This window comes from Haliaeetus albicilla, chromosome 24 (assembly GCF_947461875.1).
Source record: "Haliaeetus albicilla chromosome 24, bHalAlb1.1, whole genome shotgun sequence".
NCBI classification, from domain to species: Eukaryota; Metazoa; Chordata; class Aves; order Accipitriformes; family Accipitridae; genus Haliaeetus; species Haliaeetus albicilla.
Genome location: NC_091506.1, coordinates 19,820,130 through 19,847,112, shown reverse-complemented (window position 1 = coordinate 19,847,112; position 26,983 = coordinate 19,820,130). Strand labels below are relative to the sequence as shown.

General features: G+C 40.5%; 1 protein-coding gene across 10 annotated transcripts in view; it reads left to right on the top strand.

Annotated features, from left to right (window-relative positions):
* The window catches only part of DCAF1 (DDB1 and CUL4 associated factor 1), a 54,659-nt gene that overhangs the window by 6,340 nt on the left and 21,336 nt on the right, over positions 1-26,983 (top strand). For 8 of the 10 annotated variants that reach the window (XR_011321983.1, XR_011321982.1, XR_011321984.1 and 5 more), the window contains exons 3-18: positions 3,496-3,572; positions 4,282-4,355; positions 5,329-5,442; positions 7,529-7,666; positions 8,668-9,171; positions 10,437-10,538; positions 11,759-11,917; positions 14,421-14,600; positions 16,059-16,268; positions 17,441-17,610; positions 19,391-19,515; positions 20,607-21,867; positions 22,781-22,979; positions 23,673-23,755; positions 24,694-24,778; positions 26,209-26,442. Coding sequence is in view for 5 of the 10 variants with exons in the window: in XM_069769602.1 (XP_069625703.1) it covers positions 3,496-3,572; positions 4,282-4,355; positions 5,329-5,442; positions 7,529-7,666; positions 8,668-9,171; positions 10,437-10,538; positions 11,759-11,917; positions 14,421-14,600; positions 16,059-16,268; positions 17,441-17,610; positions 19,391-19,515; positions 20,607-21,867; positions 22,781-22,979; positions 23,673-23,755; positions 24,694-24,778; positions 26,209-26,442 (3,715 nt within the window). In the remaining 5 variants the exon portion in view is untranslated. Of the gene's footprint in view, positions 1-3,495; positions 3,573-4,281; positions 4,360-5,328; positions 5,443-7,528; positions 7,667-8,667; positions 9,172-10,436; positions 10,539-11,758; positions 11,918-14,420; positions 14,601-16,058; positions 16,269-17,440; positions 17,611-19,390; positions 19,516-20,606; positions 21,868-22,780; positions 22,980-23,672; positions 23,756-24,693; positions 24,779-26,208; positions 26,443-26,983 lie in introns of all 10 variants that reach the window. The other 2 variants (XR_011321986.1, XM_069769605.1) reach the window with 2 other exon arrangements.

The window sequence follows — 26,983 nt, the reverse complement described above, 5'->3', positions numbered from 1 at the left end:
TGAATTATCAATTGCATTTGTGGTTTCCCAAGCCAGGCCTCTCTTGGGTAAACTGGTATTACTCTTGCTTTAACAGGAGATTCACAGAAATTCCACCCAATTCCTCCTTGTGCCTCTGCTGGCAGACCTGTGGCCTGCCTAGTGTATGCAGAAGGACTTACTGCACTTGTACATTAAGAGCAATCCAGGTTTCTGTACGGCACTGCTCTGCGTTGTTGGGTCAGACAAGTCAGTGCACAGATTCTGAGCTGGCACTGCGTGGAAGTAACAGGAATTTGGTGGAGCTTCTTTGCACAGATCCGTGCCATGCCTTGCCTAGTGGGCACAACTTTTTTGCTGTTCTTACCACGTTTTAAAAATAGCAGCACGGAAGAGGGAGGTGAGCAGCAGAAAGCCAATCTTAAACACTTGAAAATGAGTAGGTCTCTTGAAAATCATGAGACATGTTTTGTTGTATCTTTGTGTATTGTCTGATTTGTGTCTTGAAGGAAACATATGTGCTATTTCAAGGCTTTTTCTTACAGGCTTAAACAGCAGAAATTTACTATATTCTAAGAAATTTAAAGACACTTGAATTAAACATGTCTTTTCTTGTGTTTCTAGCAGTCTGGCACTTCTTGCTCCCCCTCAGCTCCTTGAATTCCCTACGTTATTTATGCCCAGACAAGTCTGATAACTCTCTTTTCATTCTCCAAGGTTTCTGTGCAGCAGGCAGAGTGGTTATGGATGGTGAAAGCTTGGGTATTTTGGCTTTAGTGGAGATAATACAGATTTATTTAAGGCAGATAGCAAGGTGATCTACTGGCTCTGGCAGAAGTTGGATTTGCAGTGCTTCAGGTATCAATGAAAGCCATATGTCTGTTTGGAGTAGAGAGTTTTAGATACAGCATAGGTTTAAAAGAATTTGCTGGAAGAGATGCCTAGGAATCCTCACCAACTGGTGCTTGTATTAGCTGATGTCCTGAGGCAGAGTAATGCCATTGCATACTGTTTTAGACTTAAGGCTGTGGTCACGCTTGTTGGTGAGTGATGTTTTTTTCTACTTCCTTCTGCCTTCTGAGCTAAATGGAAGAAAACTTCCCTGTGTGGATGGGGAACCGTTAAATGTGATGCTGAGGCAGCCCATGCGCAAGTGCAGTAGTGAGTGTTTCAAAAGTAATAGGACAAGAACAGCAACAGTGTGGCTTGTAGGCCATGGCTGAATTGTCACTTCCAAATAAGCTAGTTTTCTGGATTTACAAACTCTGGAGTGTCAGAAGGTATGAATTGAAGAAATTGTTTGGAAAGCGTGTCAGCAAACAACAGATGTTAAATATATACAGTTTTCAAAAATATTGTAAGTTGAAATGATCCTGCAAGAGCATTAGCTCATAGTCTGGATGCAAGTCATGTTCAACCATTCTGGCAAATCCTGGGAGTCAGATCCTTCACTGCATCCCAAGAGCCTCTTTCATAAAGGGAATAAATCAGCAGCATAACATCACACTTCATCTCCACAAACCAAGTGTAAGCATCTTACGCTGTTGCAATCTGTTGTAAAGGCTCAGGCTGGTCATTAATGCCAAATGATGTCACGGAGCAATATTAGGATGGCTTTATATTATGCCATCTAGATCACTGAGAATCTTGCAAAGTTGACATACTTTTATGTTTACCACTGCCCCTTCCTTCCCCACCCCCAAGTTGAGCTCAGTTTGTGGCAAGTGAAAATGAGGATCTCACTAACTTTCCAAAGATGATTGCAAAGACAGTTGTAAAGAGAAAAAAATTAGTCAGAGGTGAGGGGAAAGAACCCCTACCCAGTCTAAAACCTAGATCTTGTCTGCAAACTCTGAAGTGGCTAAAGAACCAATATAATGCCAAGTGAATGAAGGAAATCTCAAAACCTGAATAGAAGTTCAGCGTTTCTGTGGATTGGTTTTTGTTAAAGCCCTGTGTACCACATGACTATGTTATGAGGCAGGAATGAGCTTTGTTAGTTACTTGACTCTCCTGTTGCTTCAACTGAGAATTGACAAAGCTGTTAATCTAGATACATTCATCCAAGTCACTTCACAAGCCACCTTTGTATGCCTTCATTAAAAGAAGGGTATTGTAAGCAAGCTTGTTTTTTGTTTTTTGTTTTTTCTTTTTGAAAGTAAATTTTAAAGAGGCGGTGCTTTTTTATTTTGGTCAAACAATTGTGATTAATTGTCTCAAAAAACCCCATAATTGGTGATTCACGTGCCTGTTTAATCTAAGCTGTGATAATGTTGTTGTCCCTGAAACCACTTGGCAGCTTCAGCTGGCATGCTGTTTGGCTGCCTACCTAAACAGGATGGACCGATGAGAATGTTATGCTCACTTTCCATGCTGCTTGGCTGTCCTTTTTGGCACATAATCAAAATGCTGATTATCACCTAAAAAGACCTGACAAGTCTAGGGTGCAGCTTCTCAACTCCCCATTTGTCCCAGTTGTCTGTCAGCAGGCACCCCTCAAGCTATTAGTTCTCGTGGAAAAAAATGAGGAGCTGGCAGTGGAGTATTTAAGTAACTTGCTTTTGCCAGAAATTCATGAGAGCTCAAGCTGTGCCACCTGTTAGCAAGGGACACAATTTGCATCTCTTCACATTCAGGCTTACTAAAAGTAAATATTAGAACCCCACAGGATAAACAGTTTGCTGAAAGGTAATTGTCAGATCAGAGATAAGCAGGAAAGTTCTCTGCTCATTCCTGATGAGCTAATTTTCTGTACCTACAATCTGGGCAGGTTTCATAACATTATTCTCTGTCATACTGGCAAGTCAGCATAGTTCAGAGGCAGGACTAAGTATGTTTTTGCCTCTAATTGACCCTGGGAACACAGGATATTTTCTGGAAAGTAACAGGAATGGAGTAGAAGTCAGTGGCATTCTGTAAGGGAAATCCCCTGCAAAAGACAAATATTTTTCCAGGGATTACTGCAGCCTTCCAGCAATTTTCCCTCCCCTATAATAAACTCTGCCTAGATAGCTACCCTGAGGTATTACGACCTTGTTTTAAAATGCTGTGCTGCAGATAGATTCTGCACCCTACTCTAGACCTCAGTAGAAGGGAGGGAATGAGGTTTTATACCAAGGAAATAAGATTTAATTTGCTCATATTTTTTGAATACTGCTCTTTATTTCACCTCAAACTCCATATATTTCTGTGGTGCCACTTCATGGAGAAAGACAGTGGGTGACTACGGAATTGTTTATTGCCTGACCATGAGATAATCTCTTTCTTCTTCATTTTGTTTCAATAAAAATAATAATTAATTCCCTTACTGCTCATTCTAAATGAATTAGAGCATAGGATTTCTTGTGTCTGCTGAGGCTGCTTTTCAGCTTAGGGGAAGGCATAGCTTCAAAACAACCTTCAGTTGAGTTGATGAGCTGTTTTATAGTACTTTGACAGATAGGCTGTTGTGAGGAGCTGTGCACTAGGAGAAGACCGAGTGTGAATTCTGCTCATTTGATGTTATTCCTTCTGCAGAATGTCCGAGCTGATTGAGAAAGAGACTGAAGAGTACCGCAAAGGGGATCCAGACCCATTTGATGACCGACACCCAGGTAAGATGTCCCGAATGGTTTTGGCAGCACCAACTCTGTCACAATAGATACCTTGTAATTCATATTTAAGACTAAGCATTTTTTAGCCTGAATGTGCCTAGTGCTGATCAAGGTCTGATCTCTTGCACTGGGTAATTGTCGTCTGTAGTGCTGATATCTGGCAGTTTTGATGTTTGCTGCAAGATTTTGAGGCCGTGGGTAGACTTCAGAGGCTGATTTATGACGTAAGGGTATGATCATGTTAACAAGTTGTAGTTAATGTGAAATAGTAGGTGTTAGATGGGCAGAGAAGACAGACTCAGATTATCTTGGATTTGCTGTTAAGTAAGTGCAGTGCTTTAGAATAGTTACATACAGCCACTGATGCTTTTTATCTTGTTATCCTTAGATTTTTTTTCTTTTCTTTTGGAGATGACTTATTTCCAAGTTACTGGAACACTTGCCTGGCATCTGCATCTTCACTGTCTACGGTTCAATACTATTGGACCACTAAAATACGTTGTGCTTTGACTAGTAGGCATTCTAGGGAGGTAATGCCTACTAGAAAAAATGTTAAGTCAGTGAATAAGTCATATGATTTCTTCTGTAATTTTCCTTCCGAGAAAGGTCCTGCTAACTAAAGTATTCCACAATCAATTTGAAGATAGCAGTTCAGTATTAATCTTGACATCTTGAGGTAGGTAGATAAGTCTTCCTGTTTCTCCCACAGGTCGAGCGGACCCAGAGTGCATGCTTGGTCACTTACTGAGGATACTTTTCAAGAACGATGATTTCATGAATGCGGTAGGTTTGCTCTGAGAACTATATCTGTCAATTCCTGACACCTTCTTATGGTTTTTGTTTACTCTGTGCTGGTTGACCTCAGTACTTGTTTAGTATTTATTTTACTGGTGTTGGGACTATCTCTTCCATAGCAGTGGTTTTTAAAACAGGTTTAAGTGCAACTCATTTGCCACTGTTAAAGTGACTCAAGGAAAGGGGAGTTCATGAGCTGTTCAGGAGTGCTGGAATATGTGTAGTAACAATTGAATTAGTTCTTCTCAAGGTTTATCAGTCTTTTCAAAGAAAATGTAGCTCCTCTAATACATGTTTAAAAGCATCATTAATTCCTGTAATGGAAATACCACTAATTCCAATGCCTTGTCTCTGAATACTTGGAAATACTGGACTGCTTGTAGGAGCAGAGGATTATGTCAGCTCTGGAAGCCTCAGGCAGAGAATTAGGAGGCAAGAGTCTGGCTTTCCTCTTGCATTGCTATACTCTAACATGAGTTAATAGCTAGAATTTTTGTTACCCTCATGTCCTTGAAAGCACCTGTGTCAGTACACATCGCTGTAAGGATTCTGACATTGCTTGCATGTAGCTTTCTGTCTTAAACGACAAGCGATAAGCAAACATAAATTGCACATTTTTAATGGCATCTTTTATGTTAATTTTTTTAGTTATTGCCTTTCATATTTGCACTGTTACTGAACTGCAATTTTTTTTAGGCATTTGTCTTTACATACCAGTTCAAGATAGATATTTAGTCAGTGAACAACAGATCAGAGGGGAATTCTGTTTCTATGAGAAGTAATTTCAATTTCTGAGGCACTGGAGGGAGTGGGTTAAAGGCTAGTCATCTTGAGATCCAGGGCTTACGTACTGACGTTTCTTACTTTATCATTTTGCTGCTGTGGCACTTGTAAGGCTTTTGCTGCACTGGTTTTGGTCAGAGTTGAATTTCAAACCAATACTGTTCCTGATATTCTCTAGCTAGTGAATGCTTATGTGATGACAAGCAGAGAACCTCCATTAAACACTGCTGCCTGCCGACTTCTTCTGGATATCATGCCGGGACTGGAAACAGCTGTTGTCTTTCAGGAAAAGGTATCATCTGTGTTAAGGCTTGGTTTTTAAGTTTGGTGTACTACGTACTCCAACAGTTCTTGCCATAGAAGAAACCATTAAAAAGCCATATTGAAATCCTGTCCGTGGGAGACAATCTATTCAATCTTACTAATGGTTTGGGGCTTTTTGATCTTGGCTTGTTCAGCTGATAAAATCTTGGGTATTTTGCAGCTTTCAAGGTATAATGGGACTGATTCAGAGGAGCTGGAACTTAATGTAATGTTTTGGGAAATGTCATAATTTGAATTGTTATTTTATAGGCCTGTGAATGAAGCAGGCCTTATAGAACATGAAGACTTCCTGTAGGAGTCTTGCCTAGTAATCCCCAGTGAGAGCAGAGTGATAGCATTATTAGAGCTGAGTGATAAGCAAGTCATACTTTAACTAAGCAGTCGAAAATCCACATGCTTTGTGGGGATTATCTGGAACTGTGATGGACAGCTGAATCAGACTTCTGTATGTTGACAAGTGTGGTTTTCTGAAGGAATGCACAGAGCTGAAAGTGAGGAGAAAATTGATTTCACTCCTGAGCCACAGTTTCTTCATCTGTAAAAGTTCATGTAATGTTTTTTTGAAGTTTGGAGATCAGGTAGTGCTTTATATAAAGTTCTAAATAAATTTCTTTACTATTGGAAATATGGATGTGAACTCTAAAGCATGATAAAAGGAAAGAATAATGTGCTTCCTTTGTGAAGGACTGAATTTGAGATCTTTGTGATCTGTCCACAGGCTATGGCTGTGATACTTTGATCCCAAAAAATTAAAAGCATAAGAATAGTTCCCTATTTGTGGAGGATATAGCTTTTCTCAGAGACTAAATCTCTCTGTAAATTGAAATTAAATTTTTAAGTTAAGTTTTGCACTTAAGGACTTCTTTACTTTTTGACTTGCGAGTATCTAGCGCTCTGTTAGGGCGCGTTGGGTTCCTGTAGTGAGGAGGCTTTCCTCCCAATGCAAATCCGTTGGGAGAGGGTACTGTTGTTGCCAGAAAGACTCCCTCTAGCGGCCAAGGTATTTCACATCTCATCGATTTTTTTATATTTTAATGACATAAGAGCATTTAAATAATAATGCAGTTTTCTTTAAATATATAACAGGCAACTCTTTAAAAATCTGTAAGCTGCGAGTTCTCATTGAAATATATGTCTGTTCATTATTACTTTTAACTGATCTTTTATTGTGTTGTACCTATGAATCAAATTATGTGCAAGATTCCTGTCATGAAAATGATGTGGTGTTGTATGATGTTTCAAAATCCAGTAGTGATTTAGAGGAAAAAGTTGAGGATTTCTTTCTAAACCATTGTCCTTTTAATTGACTTTTAATTTTTAATTAACTCTTATCCAGCCTTTTTAAGAAAAGTTGCCTGGCAGGCTGTGTTCAAGCACTGCTGATTTTGTTACTATTAAAAATGTTAAACATATTTAGCATTAAGATTTTCACATGTACAGATTGCTATACTTGCATGCATTTCTCTTCTCCAAACATTATGGATTTCTGACTATGTTGAGAATTGTTCTTTTGGTTGGTGAGCAGTCATTAATGTAAAGAGTTCCTCTGGCACCAGGTAGCTTGCTTATTTAAGTGACTTTTCAATTTAGCCCTAGTAAGCTTTTAGTGAAATACAGGAAATTTAGCCAAATTCCATTCTACTTGGTGTAAGTTCAACACAGCTTCTTTGAAATCTGCTAAATTGCTGGAGATTTATATTAGTGAAACTGACAGGAGCTTTGGGCTTCTTTGTTTCAAATAATCAATTTATATCTGCAGTGTTTTGCTACTTCCTAGGCAGTAGGTTGACTGGCCACTTCAGAAGATTTTTGCAGGTGTGCAAATCCTGATTCCAAATATCTGATGCCTGGGAATAGTTTTCTGTAGCTTAAAATGTTAGATTTATTTCTTTTTTTGGTTCCAGATATTTTTGATTCATCACACAATTGGTAGGAAATGCCTGATCATTAACAGAGAAAGGGAGAATTGTTACCAACAGATGCTTTCACTGTGACTGAGAAGTTAAAAATGAAATATAACTGTTGGAATTGCTTTCTTATTTTCTTCATTCTAGGAAGGCATAGTTGAAAATCTCTTTAAGTGGGCGCGAGAGGCTGATCAGCCGCTAAGGACATATGCAACGGGGCTGTTAGGAGGAGCTATGGAAAACCAAGATATTGCTGCAAATTACAGGGATGAGAACTCACAATTGGTAATGATCTCCCGATCACTTTCCTTTTTTAGAGGGCAGATACCTTTTACTTTTTTTTTTTTCTTTTGTGGGGAGCTCACATTTGTGAATTTATATGGTTCTTGTAGTGGTTGCAATAATATCTGTAAGAGTCAGCAGCTTGCTTTCCATCCTTTCTTGACCATGCATTTGCTGAGGCTGGGGCATGTGGCCTGATTGTTCTGTTATACCAGTTATGTTAAAAAATGCCAGCTGAAACCTAAGAAGGTAAATACTGTACTTTTAAATGGGACTTATATTCCTAGCTTCCTTAAAGAAAAACTTTCAGCAGCTTTACATCTGTAACTATCACATATCGTGATTTATGTACCAGACAGGGATTTTAAAATAAAAGGTAAATCAACATGGGGACAACTTAATAGGAAATTGCATTCACTTCTGTTCTAAAACTTTAACCAGTTTAGTGTTGATTCTGTATGATGTTTATCAGCAATGGAGATGACTTTCAGAAGAAGGTACAATAGGGAAATTTGTCTCCCAGGAGAGTGTACAGTGTGTCGAAGCATAGGTGAATTCTAATTCTTGCACAGATAAGGCCCTTAAAAGTAAAAGCGTGACCATAGGTTTTGTGGAACTGCAATTTATCAAAGCTGCTGCTTGGGAAGGGAATGTTGCCTTTATTCTAGGCTAGGCAGAGATGATGGAAGGATGGTGCAAGCTATTATGTGGTTCTGTTAGCACCAATATAGCTCATCTGCTCTTAATGGCTTTCAAGCCACTTCTTTCTCGTTCAGGAGACTGGGTGCTGATATTTTTAGAATGAAAGTAGCTGTAGCAAAAAGTATTGGAGTTTTCTTATTCACTTTGAAATCATTATTTCTCTGGGCAAATGTACACCACAGCAAACTTGACACTTTGTGCTGTGGAGCTTACTGTATGATAAGAACAAAAAGTATGGCCGATGCGAGTTCTATGATCAAAGCAAGAAGTGTGTTCTCATGCATGCTTCTTTTCTGAAACAGGTGGCTTTGGTGCTTCGACGGCTACGAGAGTTACAGGTTACTGAAATGACTACAAAACAAGAAAACAAGCGTCCCAGTCCTCGGAAAGTGCCATCAGATCCTCTGCTGCCTCTAGATGAAGAGGCTGTGGATATGGATTATGGGGAGATGGCAGTAGATGGAGAGCAAGAGGAAGTTTCTGGTGATATGGAGATCTCCTTTCATCTTGATTCAAGTCACAAGACCAGTAGCAGAGTAAACTCTGCTACAAAGCTAGATGATGGGGGACTGAGAAAAAGCAAATCAGGGAAACAGCATGAAAGAGATGGCTTCCGGAAGGCCAAGCAAAAGCTGGGCTTCTCTGCTTCAGAACCAGAGCGGATGTTTGTTGAACTGTCCAACAGCAGCTGGTCTGAAATGTCCCCGTGGGTGATTGGCACTAATTATACACTTTACCCTTTGACTCCCGCCATAGAGCAGAGGCTAATTCTTCAGTACCTGACTCCCTTAGGGGAGTACCAAGAGGTGAGCATATAAAGGTGGGAGGAAGCACTTTGTGCTTGAATTCTCCTGACAAAACTATGAGTGGTATTGTGGGAAAACATTTGCAGAACTGTTACATTGCTGTCTGATGTTTCCTGATACGATGAAGATCAGTAACCTTTCCTGAGTTGTTAATGACTTTCAAATTGATGAAGTCATTAGTTTGAGTATTACTTGGTAGTTAATACTCAAACCTGAACCTAGCAGGTGTGTGGTCTAGTAGTTGGAGCATGGCACTAGGAATTTTATTCCTGGTTTCTGTTAAATTTGGTGATTGTTTACATGACACAGGGCAAGTCACTTTGTTTGAAATACAGACATTTTTCCTGTTTCCTCTGCGGGATGTGATAGACTCCTGCAATTAAAAGTCTGAGGAAATAACCTGCAATTCTAAATGAAGTGGTTTGTGTAACCTCTGCAGTAGTTCGGATGAGAAATGGCAGTGCCCATGTTATGCAGATGCTGTTGAGAGCTGTTTTGACTTACATGGACAAAGTAGTTGGGCAGGGTCAGATTTACCAAAGCGTGTTTCCCTTTTCCTTCCCCCTCCCCCCCCCCCGCCCTTTTCCCCCCCCTCACTTTTTACCCCCTCCTTTTGACCATAAAACTCAAGTTAGCATAGGTCTGCAGGCCACCTTTATCTCTGCCTAATCTTTTTTTAGGTGGTTTAACTTAATTTGTAATAGAGCAAAGCATCACAGTATGCTTTGTAATAGACATTATGTGTGTGCACATGTGTGCCTTGCTTCTGTGAGAGCCAAAGAAACCATTATCCCCCTAATACCCTGCATGCTGACTGGATCACTTCATATGCCAGCAATAATAGGATATAAAAATAGGAATTAATACTATAAAGGTGTTACACAAAGAATTATGCAAAGGGTTTTGGTTTGTTGCCCTGCTCTCCTGTTTTTTCTGTTCAGTTGTTGGGTAGTTGTCTTTGCACAGATGGAAAGTGGAACCTATCGCCAGGGTGGTATCTGTGTGGACTTGCCATAGCCGCACTTGAAGGAGAGTCTTAAGATTTCCGTGTGGCAGCTGTCATGCACCTTGCTGCAGTCAGCAGATCTATTACAAGAGGTCTGTTAACCTTTATTGCTTCCTATGGATGGAGCTGGTTACCACTGACCTCTCATAACAGGTATCTGCTAATAGGGGAAGATTGGGGGTTTGAGAGAGTAAAACCAAAACAGACCTTGTATTTCCCATGAAACATTCACTTAGTCTCTCATTTCTGTTTTTCTCAGCTACTACCCATCTTTATGCAACTGGGATCAAGGGAGCTGATGATGTACTACATTGATTTGAAGCGAACCAACGATGTGCTGCTCACTTTTGAAGCCCTTAAGGTAAATTACTTTCATAATTTATAAAACGTACCATAAACATTGTAAAAGCATTGAATATAGGTCTGCTGCATGTGTGACAGGCAAATGCTCACCTTCTTTAGGCCTGTGTATCTTGCAGTATTCCCTGAGATTGGAATTGGCTTTCACTCAAGTTGAATGCATTGCAATTTTGTTTTTATAACTGTCAAGTATTTAAAATAAAAAAAAAGGGGGGGGAGGGGATAAAAAGATCTTAATTGTGCAGGAAGTGCCATTAATTTCACCTGCCATCTGCCTATCTGAACACGATAAAAATTCCTTTTTCTGTCAAATGCTTGTGTTCCTGCTGCCCTTAGATGGCATTCCTGAGTTGTTCCACTGCCTCTCATCATAAGAGACACTTGTGAGGGGTAAGAAGCAAAAGCGTCTTACTCCCAGAATCCCCAGTATGACATCTCTGAGCTTAATGTTTGTTGAAATACAATAGTTTTGTGTGAGTAGTCTTTAAGGTTACCTCCCCAAGGTACAAAACCACATAAAATAACCTTATTCAAGCCAAACCTGCAGTGCAGCAGCACAAGTTATATTTTTCTGTGCGTTCTTTCCCTCTTTCACAGTAACTTCTCTGCCTCTGATCCTCCAGTGTCATCTTTCTCTCCGTTTCATTGTCATTTGTCTGAGAATTTATTTCCAAGGAGCAGTGTTCCTACAAAAGGTGTAGGTTACCTCAGTTGGGAGTGGGATGGAGTTCACAGTGGTTCTTACTGTTTCTTCTTAAAGTGTGATAATAAAGAAAAGTAGCGTGTAGTAAACCTCAGTGCAGCTGCAGACTTCCATTTTAACAATGGCCTTTAAACTTAATTTCTTAAAATTCTTCTTGCCAGCAATATGGCATATACAAAGTGGGAATGCAAATTTAAATATTTCTTCATGATAATAGAAAGTGAGTTAATATGAAAAGAATAGGAATACTTAAGGTGGCCTCTTGAATAATTTCTGAGTTGCTCTGCTTTTCTTGTATTTCTTTTGCAAGATGTGTAAAGCAAAGTGGTAGTGCCTTTTTTGCTTTTGTCATTCAGATAAATACTACATTCTGCAGTTAAATATAATGGGAGGAGGAAATAAGGTGGACAAAGCATGGAGCGCTTGTTTTTTCTGCCATCTGTTTTTCTATGGGGTGTGGGATGGAATCGATGACGGTTTGAAGAATTCCAGTCTAATCTGCTTTTATCCTTCCTTAGCATTTGGCATCATTGCTGCTGCACAACAAGTTTGCAACGGAGTTTGTTGCTCATGGAGGAGTGCAAAAGTTGCTGGAGATTCCTCGTCCTTCCATGGCAGCAACAGGGGTCTCCATGTGCTTATATTATTTGTCTTACAATCAAGATGCCATGGAGAGGGTAAGAGGCATTCTTTTACTGTAACTGCAGTGATTCCCATAATTTTTTAGTGTTTCTACCTGTGTTCGAACAGTGAATAAACATCTCCTAAGGTAAAAAAGCAAATTTATATAGAAGACTTTGGTATGTGCAGAGGCAATAGGAGGTATATAAATAATGGTATATTTGAGTGTTTTGTTTCAATGGTGTGGATTTCAGTTCCTAGGGAATTAACTGAAGACCTCTGTCTTGTCGGCATTGTCTCAATACTTTCATCACCCTTTTCATCCCAGTATTCCCTCTTTCCCCTCAAAAAAAAAAAAAAAAAAAAAAAAAAGAAAAGCTCCTCCATTCTTATTTTTCTTGCCTTTCCTGTCCGTTCCAATGGACTCCTATACCTGAGACTGTTTTTATCCATGCATAGTCCCAGTGTGGATAGCTTCAGTGTTACACAGTACCTCAGTCAGATTCCAGACAGCAGCACAACTTCTGTGCTGGTGTTAGCGTGCAGCAGAAGACCAATGCAGGTCTGGTTTGCATTATTCAGAAAATCAAATTAAATGATGCTAAGGGTTCTCAGTGGCCTGAGCTTATAAATGTTAAAACAGCTGATAATGAAGGTAAAGTTCCTCACCTCATATTTTAACATAGAAAAAGAATTCTTAAAATAAATCCTCCTCTCAGTTCAGTGGTGTTCCTCCAGCAAGCATCCCTGCAGACAGGTTGATATGGCAGTCCACACTTAAGCTTCAGTTTCCCAGGTACTTTAAACAGTGATTCTATTTCCTTTTTTATTTTTTGTACTGGCAGCAGCATGTGTGTGCTGAGCCAGATCTATGAACCGATCCAGTTTATTCTAAAGTTGCTACCATGCCAAAAAAAAAAAAAAAAAGAACTTTCAGCTTATGAGCATTAGTACTGATGTATGGAAGCATACTGCTCTAAGATACATTTAAAGCAACTGCAAAATTGTAGCCTTAAGCCTTCCAACTCTGCTCTGGTTTGAGTGATGGCTTTTGTTTCTGGCCTGTCTATTTTTATTTTTTTTTTCCCCAGCTGCAAGTGGAAGCAGTTAAACTAGTAACTGTACATTTCTGCTTATTCTTTCCTAGTTTTTGATGCTGTCTGAATGTGTGTTGTGATTTAACATGCTTAACACTCCTGAGCACATAGAGACTGGACTGGTAGTGGTTGTTTAAGGCCATATCTGTATGGATTCTGCTGGCATTTGTGTTCTGCAGGCATTTGTATGAGCAAGTTCAAAAACCTTTTGGTAATCATGGTTGATCAGGGCTGCCTGTACCCTGTATTATGTCTCCTTTACGAGGGCAAGAAAGGTGAAATGGGAGTAATGCTCCCTCCGCTTTCTTTTTACCCATTACGTCAGAAGGATGGACCCTGGCTGCATATGACCTGCTTTGGTGTTTCTCTGAACTTTGTTATGAGAAAATTCTGTACACTCCCTTTTTTCCTTTTTTTTTTTTTTTTTTTTTTTTTTTCCTGATTCCACTTGCTGCTTGCATGGTTGTTCAACAGGAAAACCAAAAGCCATGGCAGGGTGCTGCATGAGGATTCCTTCAGCTTGACATCCTCAGGCCATGTTATAAAACCATGCAGCTGTTTTGTAGTATCTCATCTGCCAGATGTTATCCCCAATATCTACAGATACCAGGTAGAGCAGGTCTGTGGTACATTCCTCTCTTGTGTTTGGATTTCAGAGGAAGCCAGTCCTTTGTCACTTAGTCCATGCCAAGCCTCAGGTCTTGGGGTGAAAGCAAGGCTGGAGCTGGTAGCAATGTATTCTCTGAGTATGTCTAACATTAGCAGAGAAGAGACAAATCTGCTAACTTGGCACATAGCAGCTGGTGCCAGTGCTTCAGCTTTCTGTGCTATTCCTTTTGGCGCTGACCCTGGTACAGGGTTCCGAGTTCCTCATCGTTAGAAGCTAACAAATGCATGCAAAAGTGCAGTTCTGAGAACATGGTCTGCATGTCTCAGAGGCAGGGTCTGAGAAGAGAAAAAGACCAGCTCAGTTGTCTATTTCCAGAGAAGGTCAAGCTTTAGATTTGCATTTGATGATCCTTGCAATTCCCCTAGACTTAGTGCTACCAGAGTTTGCTAGAACTTCAACATAGCATATGATACTGTTACACTGAGAAGAATTTTTGTTTCTTCAGTGGAAACTTCTCCTCCTTCTCTGCCTCTAGCGAAGCATTCTTCAGATAGCTTGAAGTGGTATGGAGAAGGACTCTCTGGAATTATAGTACACGAAGGCTGCTGTATTGTGGTTAAGTCTGGGAATGTACCAATTGCTAGTCCTACATTCCCACATCATAGCCTTTATTAGTCTCACAGGTCTGGAAATGGGACTTTTTATGTCATGTCTCAGATGCCCCAAGTCAAGCTGGGAGTAACTGATATTTGTCCTCTGTCTGTTTGCCCCTCAAAGAAGCCTCATTCTCCTTGGACAAATTCTCTTCAGCAATCTGTTTGAAGTCCTCAGGAATGTTCTTTTGCTTTTTAGGTGTGCATGCACCCCCATAATGTGCTTTCAGATGTAGTAAACTATACCTTATGGCTAATGGAGTGCTCCCATGCCTCGGGCTGCTGCCATGCTACCATGTTCTTCTCCATTTGCTTCTCCTTCCGTGCTGTCCTGGAGCTCTTTGACAGGCATGATGGCCTTCGACGCCTGGTTAACCTGGTAAGACTTGTAGTTTTATGTGGTGAACAGGGTTTTAGTGTCAGGTTTTGCACCCTTTGCAGTGCAAATGTGGGGAGTTCTGTTCTTTTGTTTGGTTTTGCTTAGGTTTTTTTTTTTCCTCCTCGGTTTCCAAGAGATGGCGAGGTGGGGTGAATTTTCTAAGCAACATACATGCGGATCCCTTTAACTTTATTATTTTTCTTCTAATTATTATTATGATTATTGTCCAGAGACTTGCTACCCTTTGAGAGCTTTTTGATGCAACTCCTGGGTTAAGCAGTACTTACTCAAACAGCGGTGGCTTAGTGGTAGTTCAAATGTTTCTCACCATTCCACATACATGTGTGGTATTGTCATGCACCCTTTTGGATGCAGATAAATCCAGCCTTGTTCTAGGAGAGGTACAACTGTGTGTGCACTGTGGTATCCACACTACCTTATGAGCACAAATTATACTGTTTATGTACAAAAGCTGGTACATCTGCATGGTATTGCTGTGCAGTCCTAATAGCTTGGGTTGTATCTAACTCGGGGACATCAGCACTGCGGGGTGTAAGCACACTTTGTGTTGTGTAATGTAATGCCTAACAGTATTAGGCACAACAAACACTGCCTCCAGATCTACACTGATGTAACTTCTGGATTTCTTTCTTCATAGTGAAGGAGGGGCAATGGTTCTTTTTAGACTTATTATTTATCCATGCAGATAGCCTTTTCTGTTCAGACAGCTTTTGTCAGCTCTCAGAGAGTGTGCTTTTATGTCTTGTATAGCAAAGTAAGTTTGTCTGGGTTTAGTACAAGTGCAGCTGAGAATTTGTTGTGATTTAACCCCAGCCAGCAATGAAGCACCGCGCAGCTGCTTGCTAACTCCACCCCCCGTCCTGCAGTGGGATGGGAGAGAGAATCAGGGTAAAAAAAAAAAGTAAAAGTCATGGGTTGAGATAAAGGGAGTTTAATAAGACAGAAAAGGAAGGGAAAATAATAATAATGATAATAGAATATACAAAACAAGTGAAGCACAATACAACTGCTCACCACCTGCTGACTGATGCCCAGCCAATCCCTGAGCCGTGGTGCCCCCCAGCCAACTCCCCCCAGTTTATATACTGGACATGACATTATATGGTATGGAATAACCCTTTGGCTCGTTTGGGTCAGCTGTCCTGGCTATGCTCCCTCCCAGCTTCTTGTGCACTCCCAGGCTCCACTGACAGGGCAGTATGAAAAGCTGAAAAGTCCTTGACTTAGTATAAACACTGCTTAGCAACAACTAAAATGTCAGTGTGTTATCAACATTATTCTCACCCTAAATCCAAAACACAACACTATACCAGCTACTAAGAAGAAAATTAACTTTATTCCAGCTGAAACCACGACAGAATTGTAGATGATTTTTTTTTCCTGAAGAATGAGCTGATGAAACTTTTTTTTTCCCCCCCACCCAACCTCTTTCTGAAGATAAGCACTCTTGAGATCTTAAACCTGGAAGACCAAGGAGCCCTCCTGAGTGATGATGAGATCTTTGCCAGTCGCCAGACTGGGAAACACACCTGCATGGCCTTGCGTAGATACTTTGAGGCTCACCTTGCTATCAAACTTGAACAGGTGAAGCAGTCACTCCAGCGTACTGAAGGAGGAATTCTGGTCCATCCACAGCCCCCCTACAAGGTGAGTAGCATGTTGTAAGCGTTTAACATGGTTGTTGCATTTTTCAAGTGAATCCAAGCTGCAGGAATATGTGGATATCCTTTAAAGCCGTTGGAATAACTAGGCAGTATGCAGTTTATAGGGATAGGCATTTTTTAATTTGTACTTTTTCCCTACCTTGTGGAATGACACTGCAATAGAAAAATACAGAAGAGCCTTTGAGGTTCATCTGAATTACATTTGCTTAATGTTCCTGCTCATCTGCTGTGGTTCCCTTTCCATCTCTCAAAAACTTAAGTTAAAGGCAGGTTATTTTTGATACTCATGGGTTTTTCTATGCTTTTTATTTCTGAAAGGACAAAATCCGTAAAAAGTGCATAATGTTGAAAAACTTGGAAATGAGTTTGATTTAATAATGACAATTGAAATGTGTCTTTTGGACACCATAGTTTTTAGGAATGACCTGGGAGATTCTTGTGTTGGCCATGATTTCCCCCCCACCCCCTATTTCTCCCTGCAAAGTGATTTTTTTTTTTTTTTTTCTTTAATGAATTTTATGGCTGCTTGTTTTGAGAGAGTACATTCACCTGTGGCTTCTGGTTTAATTTGTGATTGTTTTCTAGAAGAGCTGAAATAAGAAAACATAAGGGTTTTTTTTGCTTCTGCAAAACCCATTTATTTTCAGTAGCTAAAGAAATGTGTATAAGCTGTTGCCGCCTTGTGTAATTTTAAAAAAAAGATCATTGAAAGGCAAGCTTGTTAGGAATTTCCTTTTTTTCTTTAGTAGGTTTTGTAGTCAGAACTTAGAAACTGTAAGCCTTTTTTAATACTTTAGCAGAAATTTATTTTGAATGATGGTCTAGTAACTACTAAATTAGTAGCTTAAAAGCAGAGTAGAATTTTAATTTAATGTAACTTTTCTTCCTCTTAAATTGGCCTAAGCCTTGTAGGACTGCAAAGAAACTTAAAGGATATTATTCTTAAGCTTGTTATTGTATATTATAGTGACAATTGCTGTGTTATTTTATAATTGGGGAATACAACAGAAAGTAAATACTTAATCTGCAAGAGACAGTGGTAGTCTGCTCTTTGTAGATGCAGTTTTCAGTTAAATCCCAGCAGTGGGGGAGTGGATGTGCAAGTTTGTAACCCTTGTGATCTCTTTCTAATGCTTCCAACTCAATTCCCTGCAGGCCTGTTCGTATACACATGAGCAGATTGTAGAGATGATGGAGTTCCTGATAGAGTATGGTCCAGCACAGCTCTACTGGGAGCCAGCAGAGGTTTTTCTTAAATTGTCTTGTGTCCAACTCATGCTTCAGCTCATTTCCATAGCATGCAACTGGAAGACTTACTATGCAAGGTGGGCTGTTTGCTGTAGTACTGTATTTTATTGCAGTAAGTTGTGACTCTTGGGCAGGACATTATATTTCTATATTTTCCACCTCTCTGATAGCATTTAAAACAGGCGCATACTGGTTAGTGCTGTATGGCCTGTGCTGTGGCTATGCAGTACTTATGAAAGTTAACACCATGGAAAGTAGGACTAAAGTTTTGAGGTAGAGAGAGGGATGTCGTGAGATTTCTGAAGAGCCTAAATGCCTCAGGACTTTGAATTCTGACAAATCAGCATCATAGTAGAGCTTAATCACAATTCTGTGCCACTTCCTATCTGTCTCAAAATTTGTTTACCTTTTTGTTAGAGAAAGGCTAGAAAATCTTCAAAGTAGAGGGTGAAATCAAAACATACCTTAACCCTGGAAAGAGGTGGAATGTCTGAATGAAGAGAGGACACTGTCTGTCACTTTGATTTGTTGGTATTTGAAGTTTACTGAGCAGATATAGCTGTGCAAAGGAGTTGTGTGAATATGCAACAAGCCAGCCTGTGAGAGAGGAAAAAGACTGAAGATTGTTACTGTGCATTGCTCAGGTCCATGTTCCTAGATGATACAGCACCAGCTGTTAAACTCAATGTGTTGGTAGAGGGACTCACCTTATGATGCCACTTTTAAGTTTCTCCTTTGTCTTGGCTGCAGACAAGCTGTGGGGGCATTATGATATTCTGTTCTTTCTGTGGCACCTCTTCCCCCCACCTCCCTACCCCCAAAAAATGTGCAGCATCGATACTGTTACAAAAGAAAGGGAACTGCCACCAGGCTCTGATAGAGTACCATTAGGATCCTGTCCCCAGTCCAAAAGGAGGATGGGTGCAAAGTTCCAGCCTCTGTTTTTCCTAGCGACCATCTGCTCCCCAGAGTGAAGCTGTAGTCCTCTCTAGAGGTATGTTCACTGTGGAGTCACTGTCTGCTATAACTAGCTGTCATCAGCAGTATTCTTGTCACCAGGACTCCCTCCTCCTTATTTCTGCTGCCTGTAGGAGCTCCTTGCCTAACTTAACTTGAAAGCCTTTGAAATCTGTTTTGCTTCTGCAATTCCCTGCCTCCCTCTCTCTCAGGTTGCAGTCTCCTGGGTAGTTTCTGTTCTCCTGTTTCTTACTCTCTGCAGCTGTTTCCTAATTGCTACCTGGGTTAACTCCTACCTTTCTGTACTGGATTACAAACCTTCCCCTCTTTTTTTTTTTCTTTTTTTCTTTTTTTTTTTCCCACTGTTCTGCTCTCCCACCTCTTGCTTAATGGCCCTTTTCATCTTCCACACACCTGTGTCTCTCTTCAACTGGTGCCTAAGTTGATGCCTTTTTCCCTATCATGGTTGTCTGTTTTACTGCTAAACAGTTTCCCTTCACTTCAGAAAAACTTCCTAGTTGACTGATGACAGAGTATTTTAGGCAGCAGTGTTTCCCAACTAAGATGTAGAGTTAGATTAGATTTAGAAACTTAATTTAGAATCTTTTATGGATAAATCTTAACATTCTTATTTTTATAAATACAAAACTACAGTGCTTTTAGGAGCCTGCGGGCAGTGTGGGATAAATGTTGACAGACTGCAGGCAATGGTGTGCATGTAAGCACTGCCTTCTGTGGAGAGCAGCCCTTGAAGAGCAGAACATTCTAAAATCAAAAGGCACCATCAAATACATCAGATGTGACTGATATACTCCTATTTGTTGGAGCAGAGTAGACTGAATACTATTTTATGTTATTGAAACAACTCTGTACACGAGTTCTTCTATTGTTGTCTTCCAGGAATGACACAGTACGGTATGCTTTGGATGTACTAGCTATCCTGACTGTGGTTCCTAAGATCCAGTTGCAGCTGGCAGAACCTGTGGATGTGTTAGATGAAGCTGGATCTACTGTTTCCACTGTGGGTAAGCTGAATGTGGTCCTGATGACTTACACAGTTATCAATTGTCTTCTATTACATGGTTTTTAGCTGGCTGTTTCTCACCTGCAGTAAGACAAGGCTTAAAATAACTCACGTATTTAGAGTTACTGTAAAGGATGCAAATAAATGGGAGAGTAGACTGGTTAAAACTGTGTCATGATTAGCACTGTGGTTGGATTACAAATTTGAAGGCATGGTCTTTGACTTTCACTTGTTTTCAAGAGCTCATTAAATACAGATGGAGGCAAATCTACTTTTGTAATGGGACTATTAGGTTCCCTCACTTTACCAGACATTTAGGTCTCCTGGGGATATGGCATTTGAGAATAGGGGAGAGGAACAATTATTGGTGTTTGAGTTATGCTTTAACTGGCTACCTGCAGATTTAGTATGCAAATGAACGAGGTGTGCCTGGATCAGATCTAAGGCTTATGCATTAACTGGGACCTGACTTTTTTTTAAGAAAAGAAAAATAAAAGGCGGGCAGAGTACTAGATATAGACAAAAGACAATTTATTTTGCACAAAACCTTTCTCTAGACAAAACACCAATTCTTTCTTGAATGTGGGTTTTGATCTTCTGAAGTAGACATGAAACAGGACCTCTGTCTAGGGTAGGGGGGGAACCAAACCCAAAGTTTCATTTTTGCCTAACTCCTTCTGGAAGCTGTGATATGATTTGCTTTTTCCCCTTCATAACATGGTCCCCTTCCTTCCTCTGTGTTTCCACTTTGTTAGTATTTATACAGGAGAGTTGCTTTCTGTAGTAAGAATCAGAGGCATGCCTGTGCATGTTTCTCTGTGCCAGATATCTCAGATTTTGCATTCCTGGGCCATGCCTGATTACCTTCTCAGAAAGATAGTTTGACTCCCTACTTACTGATGATGGAGGAGCATCATTTTGCCAGGGAGGTAGAAGAATACGTCTTACACTAGTTAGCAGAACTTTAGAAGTTCCCAGAATGAGGAGAATTACCTATTTCCCTCTCATTTGTTGAAGACTCCCTTACTTGTCTGATGAACTGTGTAAGATACATTTTAGAGTACTGAAGAAACTATTTCTTTCCCTCACTAGGTATTAGTATCATCCTTGGAGTTGCTGAGGGTGAATTTTTCATCCATGATGCTGAGATTCAGAAATCAGCCCTTCAGATCATCATCAATTGTGTATGTGGCCCAGATAATCGGATCTCCAGTATTGGCAAATTCATCTCTGGAACTCCTCGGCGAAAGCTTCCTCAGGCCCCCAAGAGCAGTGAGCACACGTTAGCTAAGATGTGGAATGTGGTACAGTCCAACAATGGCATCAAAGTGCTGCTGTCATTGCTCTCTATAAAGATGCCAATCACAGACGCAGATCAGATCCGAGCATTAGCCTGCAAAGCCTTGGTGGGGCTCTCACGGAGCAGTACTGTCCGGCAGATTATCAGCAAGCTTCCCCTCTTCAGCAGCTGTCAAATTCAGCAGCTGATGAAAGAACCAGTGCTTCAGGACAAGCGCAGCGAGCATGTGAAGTTCTGCAAATATGCTGCTGAGCTGATAGAGCGTGTCTCGGGGAAGCCATTGCTGATTGGCACAGACGTCTCTCTGGCTCGGTTGCAAAAAGCTGATGTGGTGGCCCAATCAAGGATCACGTTTCCTGAGAAGGAGCTGCTGCTCCTGATTCGGAACCATCTCATCTCTAAGGGCCTAGGAGAAACTGCATCTGTCCTCACTAAAGAGGCTGACCTACCCATGACTGCAGCATCTCATTCATCTGCCTTCACCCCTGTTGCGGCTGCTGCCTCTCCTGTGACCCTGCCTCGCACTCCTCGCATAGCTAACGGCATCTCAGCCCGTTTGAGTAGCCACGCTTCTGTAGGTTCCACTGCTGCCTCTGTCCATGCTCAGGCAAGGCCATCTGCATCCCAAGGTCCACTTGCCCTTCCAGGCCCTTCTTATGCCAGCAACTCTCCTCTGATTGGCAGGATTAGCTTTGTCAGGGAGAGGCCATCTCCCTGCAATGGCAGAAAAATCAGAGTGTTGCGACAAAAATCGGACCATGGCGCCTACAGCCAGAGCCCAGCTATCAAAAAGCAGCTGGACAGACACCTTCCTTCCCCACCCACGCTGGACAGTATAATCACAGAGTACCTTAGGGAGCAGCATGCCCGCTGCAAGAACCCTGTTGCCACCTGTCCCCCTTTCTCTCTCTTTACTCCCCACCAGTGTCCTGAGCCAAAACAGAGGCGCCAAGCGCCAACTAACTTTACCTCACGGCTGACCCGCAGGGCAGCCTTTCCGAAGTACGGAGGGGTGGATGGTGGCTGCTTTGATAGACACCTTATATTTAGCAGGTAAGGAAGAAAAATGTTTCTTGATCCCTCTCAGGATGTACTGTGCCAAAAAGCCTTACCTGGATTCAGGCTGTGCAGTCCCGCAGTGGAGTATTCCTGGAGAGAAAAGTGTTTTAATTCAACAATAACAAGTGGGAGAACCTTGAAAAGCATTTTTAGAAGTTGTTCTGTTTCTCTTGTCCTTAGTACCGACCCTTCGTACATAAAGCACACTTTATTTTCAGTATCGTGTTAATTCATTAGCAACATTGACTAATGAAGCTCATAGCTCTTTGTTCTCCTTTGGAAGGTAAGTATGTAACACTAGTTTTACATGAGAGTGTAGCATAGCCTCGAGGATGGTTGGCTGACAAACGCAGGACAGCAGAATCCATGTTCTGCTCTTGCAGCTGAATCCGCAGCACCGCAAGTTGCTAGCCTTTTTATGTGGCCATTCTTTGCTGAGGTTAAATTGGAAGGTGATGTAAGGTTATAAAAATGAAGATGACACATAGATGAAAGCATCTTCACAGTGAAACCAGTATCACCTTGGGAAATTATGATGACAGGAGGTTATTTGGCTGATGTGCCATGCCTTCTTGTGTTGAGTGTTTCAGAACTGTAAGAAAATTTTTTGCTAGCTGTCTGTACTTATCCAGGTGATGGCATTACAGGTTTTCCATCAATAGAGCTTTGAAGACAGACTCCAAGTGCTTCTACTTAATGATGTGCTTTAACAGAAGAACTTAATAGTGCAAAACAAACCCCAAACATTGCAAATATTGTTGTAACATATTCACTTGAGCACTAGTCTTACAATTGACATTTAGTACCTACATGATTTTTAAGGACTGGATTTAGTATCATCACACAGCATTTCAGTTTTGCTTTTCTTCTCTCTTTCGGGTGACGCTTGTATTTCTACCTTCTCTAGGTTCCGTCCAATTTCTGTGTTCAGGGAAGCAAATGAGGATGAGAGTGGCTTTACCTGTTGTGCGTTTTCTGCGAGAGAACGATTCTTAATGCTGGGTACTTGCACGGGGCAGTTGAAACTCTATAACGTATTCAGTGGACAGGAGGAGGCCAGTTACAACTGCCATAACTCTGCCATCACGCACCTTGAGCCATCTAGGGTAAGTAATCAAAGACCTGTTCCGAGTTTTAGAAGTTCTTGCAGACTAAGCCCTGGTATGTTTTGGGCCAGCCTGGATATGTAGATCTAAAATGACCTACTGGCTGGCCTGGAAATGAAAGTACTTGTAATAGTTGCATGCTCCCTCTCTGTGAGGTCTACAATTACTTTTTTCTTCCCAAGATAATAGAGAAGATGCACAGTGGCTGTGTGCCTTCATAAGTAATGAATATATATGTCTGGAAGTGGAAAAATGCTTAAACTGAGTATGTATTTAAGATAAATGTGAGATAAGTTATCAGAGTTTATATAACCTCCCTTTGTTGGAGAAAAATCTTTTGGGGGATAATTCTAGGAAAAAAATAAAAGGTAACTGATTTATAAGTAGAATGAACTCCACTCACAGGGCATCAAAATTCAGGCATGGATTATCCTGATTTTATCTGCTGTTAACATCATAAATCATTCCCATTGTTATCTGTAACGTTTTTCTTTGTCTGCCAAGGGCTCTTTATATTATGCATAGTATTACATACCTAGACTTTATCCCCACAGTTTAGTAAGCACAAAATCTGCTATAGTTCCTAAATTCATCTTGTAAGTGTAAGTTAAAGTGTACAGGTAAAATGATAACCTCTGTTTTCCCTGGTATTCTTTTCACTTTGTCTCCCTCCACTCCCATCTGGAAATACAGGATGGATCTTTATTGCTAACATCTGCTACGTGGAGCCAACCTCTGTCTGCATTGTGGGGAATGAAGTCTGTCTTTGATATGAAGTAGGTATACTCTGATCCAGCTGTGGGGTATGTTCCAGTTAGAAGAACCATTCAATATAGGCAGAAACCCTAAGAACAGACTCTGTGAAAGAACAGTATATCACAGCTCTCACAATGTCTCTTGTGAGAAAATAAAATGTGCTGCCTTTCTTATGTTTATTATCTTCCATATTTTATTGGGTACAGACAGCTTTGCCAAATTCTAACTACCTAAAGTCCTATTTAATGCAAGACAGATCAGTAAAATCACTGTTGTCCCTGAAGGCAAAGAAGTATGTTTGGTTTTGTATTCTCATGTTTGTAAATTATCTTGACAATCTTTCTGTAGCCAGTTGCGGAATTTTACTAGCACAGTGATTTGCATGGTGAAATTTTTAGACTTTGATACAATCTATTTCAGACCTGGATAAAGCTATTTAAAATTTATTTCAGTATTTACGATTGTTCCTTCCCATAAAAAAATGGGTGGAAGGCTCTTCATTTTTAAAAGGTTCGACTGTTGTCTGCCTTACTTGTAAGCAACAGTTTTGGTGTGACCTGTTTTAGGTCAGCTAGAGGGCATTCTTCAGATAAAAAGTTTAACATACCTCAGGCCTGCATGTGTATTTGAATGTTCATGATGCCATTCATTGCTCACTCCTCTAAATAGTGTTATCTTTATGGCAGACCCTGTTTATGACAAGTCTGTGAATTTGCTGCTTGTGGTTTTTCTCACTGGTCTGCTGTAAAGGCTTTGTCTGTAATAGATATTTTTCTGCAAATGTCAGTGGAGCATTTTAGCGTTGTAGTGCCATGGTCAGTGGTGAAGGAAAGTCTTTTCTACATTTTTAGTTTTCTGTGTTGTTCAAACCTCTGCTGGAGGTGTTGGGATAGTCTTTGGTTCACACAGGCAGTTTGAATCTGCAGTTCCGTGACTTCTTTACTGACTCTATCTACAGGCATTCCTTCCCTGATGACCACTATGTGGAGTTCAGCAAGCACTCTCAGGATAGGGTCATTGGCACAAAAGGAGACATTGCCCATGTAAGTACTAGTAAAGGTCATGGTTGTGAAGCTGTGACAAGAATACAGTTCTTCACAGGACATCTATTAACAGATCTGGGTGCTACGATGCTCTGTGTAACTGATGAGCTAAGAGGCTTTAGAGGAGAACTTTGAAAGTGTCAGATAAATTCTCCCAGTGTCTAAGGATATAAACTTGACCATTCCAAACCAACTGTAGCACAAGCAGTGTGCAATGTGTGTTGCCTCTGTGGTTAGTATTCTGGGAAATTGTAGAATCTGCTTTGTTTTGCTCATTTGAGAAAGATTGTGCAGGCCTTCCCCCCCGCCCCTCCCCAAGTTGCCTCCTTTGCCTTATTTTTCAGTAGTAGTAGTAATAATAATAATAATAAAAGTTCTACTGTAAACTCAGTCAACAGCTGTGGGAAATGGCCTATTAAAAGTGTCCTCCTTTTGCTCCCCCAGATTTGCAGCTTGCTTTTGGGTAATTTAATTTCACCAATATATTTTCAGAGAACGCTGTTGTAGTGTTTTGTATGAATACCTGCAAATTTGACAGATGCAGGCTTCAGACTGCTTCTGCTTCTTCTCAGTGCTAATTTGCATTCATTAGAGGCACTGTCTCTTTTGAAAGAGTATTTGCATAAAAAAATGAAACATAACTTATTCAAATTATTTATGATTTTACTTATTGCTCTGATTTGTTTAAGGAAAATATCCATTCCTGCCCAGTTTTTAACTTGGATTTATCTGGAAGTCAGATCAATTTGTGTATTGTGTTTACCAGATGAACAGATTTGTTTTCCCATTCTAGAGAATTTTTTGTTCTCTGTAAGTTTGAATAAGAGCTAGGCTCTGAGGGATGTTACAGGTCAAATTTATCTGAGAAGACAGTCATAAACCCTTCATACTAGTTAAAGCCTTTTTATCTTTTTATCTTCCAACAGTTTGTTGGGGCAAAGCTCAGAAAGTTGCCTTTCTGTTTTAAATGTCAAGAGTTTTAACTTGTTTTTCTATAGTTTCCGGCTTTTTTTCCCCTCACTGTGTGCTTTGGAGTTTTTATGTTTGTAAATACCATCTGCTCTGAAAGCAGTTCCATTTCTGAAACAGTTTCTGGCTAAGTGGTACCTTGTGACTGCAGCTTCACAGCCCACTTTTCATAATGGGGTTAGTTTCTTTGGAACTAATCCCGATTGTATTGAAATATATCGGTGAACCTGCAGTAAGCTTAAGTACTGGCCAAAACATGTGAGACTTGGTTCCAGCTGTGAAAAACTATTAAAGGACTGGTAGGAAGGGTTATTTTTGGAGTGCTCTCACTTGAAATGGAAAAGCAAAATGGGAAATGGGGTGATTCTGGAAACAATCTAGAAGGGGGAACATGGGGTTATCTTAGGCACAGGTATATTACAAATTGTGACTAATCTTTCTTTTTCTTTTTAATCTAAAAGATCTATGATATTCAGACTGGCAACAAGCTATTGACTCTGTTTAACCCAGATCTTGCCAACAACTACAAGAAGAACTGTGCCACCTTTAACCCCACTGATGACCTTGTCCTAAATGATGGTGTCCTCTGGGATGTCAGATCGGCACAAGCCATCCACAAGTTTGACAAATTCAACATGACCATCAGTGGTGTTTTCCATCCCAATGGGCTAGAGGTCATAGTCAACACAGAAATTGTATCCTTTGGCCACTGTGGTGACTGATGTGCTGGGACCTAAAGAATTTGTATTGATAAACAAGTAGCTGTTTGCAGAATTTGTATTAATGGTCTGCTGTGTTACAGGTTATGTATGGTAAAAACAGTTTTCATCTGTGAATCAAGTAAGTAGGGACCATCAGACAGCTAGCTAATTTAAATCTAGATTCTGCCTCTGATATGGCCTAGAGGAAATACTTAACACAGAGAGAGAGCAAGAGAGATCTTCTTTTCTAATATACTCTGTGGTACATCTGCTGTCTTCCCATCCCTTACCAAGATCAACTTTGAAGCTACTGCAGTAACCTCTCATGACTGGGAATGACAGTTTGAGTAAGTGCTTTTTCATTTTGAACACATGGAAGGGATTGTGGTGCTAGAATCTGACTCTAGTTCTGTCATATTTACAAGAGGGTGGCAATTAAGTTTCTTGAGTGCAATTAATCAGTTGTTTGCCACTGTGTTGAAAAGGAAATAGAAACTTTCAATTGTTTGTTGCTCCTTAGCCCGTATTTTTTCAG